We start from the raw sequence: 1,797 nt of genomic DNA, 5'->3' as shown, positions 1-1,797 counted from the left end.
ACAAAGGCAGATCCAGGTATAACACATGCAGAGATTTTTCAGTCCACATTCAGATGTTTTTCCTTGCAAGAACATTGTCTCTTGTCCAAGAATGTAATATTTGAGACAACAGAACTCCTCTGGCTAGCACGTGACAATCAGCAGAAGCAAAGCATGAGGGACAAGGCTCAATTTATGTTCTTTCCAAAGGCTGCAGCTGATGCTGCTGTTAGCTTGTTAGTGGCTAACTCTTCAGTGGGAGATGGAAACAAAGATCTAATAAAATTCAAGGCATAATAAAATCCTTTCCAGTATTAGAGGTAGATTTTATCCAGTGTAATACATAATAGCCACTCCTGTAAGTGCAGAGCTCTAGGAATTAAGCAATTAAGATCTACTTTGACCTATGTGCTCTTAGAATAATTATGGCACGCTTTCTGCATATCCTTCAAGAAAGCAGGCACACCACTCTGTAAAGAGAAAAGTGGAAAAGTCATTCTGACATAATGGAGTCAAGAGAAACTATAAGCAGGATGAGAATTCCCACTGTATAAATCAAAGCCTTTAACAAATACAGGACAGTTCTAAGATCAGCAGCAGACTGTTCCTTTTGTACTTCATGAACAAACTGCATTATTGAAGTTTCCTTGTGTTAATGTTATTCACACATGCTCTGGAAGATGGGTTTGTTGGTTTTGCTGCAGAAATGTACCTGCCTGGTTGACCAACCAAAGGAATTTGATAGGAGTTAAAAAACAAAACCAAAAATGAAGACAACTGCCATGAGAGCAGATGATAGGGATTCTCTAAAAATAGGACTGTGTAAAAGCTACACAGGTCAACACATCCATTTCAGAAAGAACATAATTCTACCCAACATGCAGAAGACTGGTATGATGCAGTGAATGCACTGTTTGAAACACAACAGCTGAAGACAATTGTGCTGTCAGCCTTTTCTTACCTTGGCAGCCCAGTTGACCAGCCACGATGGGATCATGCCACCAGGATTATCAAAATAGTACATATAGACTAAAGAGGAGAGAGAAGTTACCAGAAGGTTATCCAGCCACAGCCTGAGTCTCTAACACCCCACAACAGCAGCTGTTGGTTTACATGACTGAAGCATCAAGTCCAACAGTTCTGCTCTCACTTCTTCACAAAAAAGTCAACCTGTGCTGAAGTGGAATGCAAAATAAGCATAGCCATTCCCAGGCTCGAGAGGGCCATAAGATTAATTGAGACTATTGCAAACTATTTTAGGCAGCATGTCTTATAAAATAAGGTTCTGTTTAAAGGACTGATCTCAGACAGGAGCCAAGCTCTAGGCAGACCCTTTAATCTATACATCTGTCAAACCTGACACTGAAATCATTGCTGAGTTCAGGAGACTGCAGCCAACATCAGACTCTACCCAACTGAACTGGCTGGCAGGAAGAGAAATGGGGGACCATAATGAAGTGGTCAGTAGTTTATTCTTAACTACCCAGCCCATTAAATAAAAGATTCTTAACAGCAGCACACTGCACTGGACATTTCTAAAAGCTTCATTCCTTTTAAGTACTCCCAGTGCTCAGAACATCCACTTCTACAGCACCTGGGTTTAGGTTAAAATTTCCAGTCTTCCTCTTTGTGCTATCTGTTAATGCAGACATTCTTGTGATCGCACTTTCTTGACCTCTTACCTTTAGACCCAGTCTTGCCATCACTTTCAATTGCCAGGCTTTGTTTGTAGTTTTTAACTCTGATAATGCTGGGTTTCTCGGGGCACTGAGGAACAGACACACTCCGAGCTAACACAACCCAGACCTTCCGCCCAGC

General features: G+C 41.3%; 1 protein-coding gene across 1 annotated transcript in view; it reads right to left on the bottom strand.

Moving 5' to 3' along the window:
* Positions 1 to 383: 383 nt before the first annotated feature.
* PCTP (phosphatidylcholine transfer protein) overlaps positions 384 to 1,797 on the bottom strand; it is a gene marked incomplete at its 5' end in the record, with an annotated part of 5,837 nt that continues 4,423 nt past the window's right edge. The window contains 3 exons of the mRNA XM_010024391.1: positions 384 to 449; positions 941 to 1,008; positions 1,662 to 1,797. The exon at positions 1,662 to 1,797 is cut by the window's right edge and continues 54 nt beyond it. Of these exons, the coding sequence (XP_010022693.1) occupies positions 384 to 449; positions 941 to 1,008; positions 1,662 to 1,797 (270 nt within the window). The remainder of the gene's footprint in view (positions 450 to 940; positions 1,009 to 1,661) is intronic.

Source organism: Nestor notabilis, unplaced genomic scaffold (assembly GCF_000696875.1).
Source record: "Nestor notabilis isolate BGI_N333 unplaced genomic scaffold, ASM69687v1 scaffold6011, whole genome shotgun sequence".
In the NCBI taxonomy this organism is placed as follows: Eukaryota; Metazoa; Chordata; class Aves; order Psittaciformes; family Psittacidae; genus Nestor; species Nestor notabilis.
The sequence above is the reverse complement of the archived record's forward strand: the minus strand, read 5'-3'. Positions and strand labels throughout refer to the sequence as shown.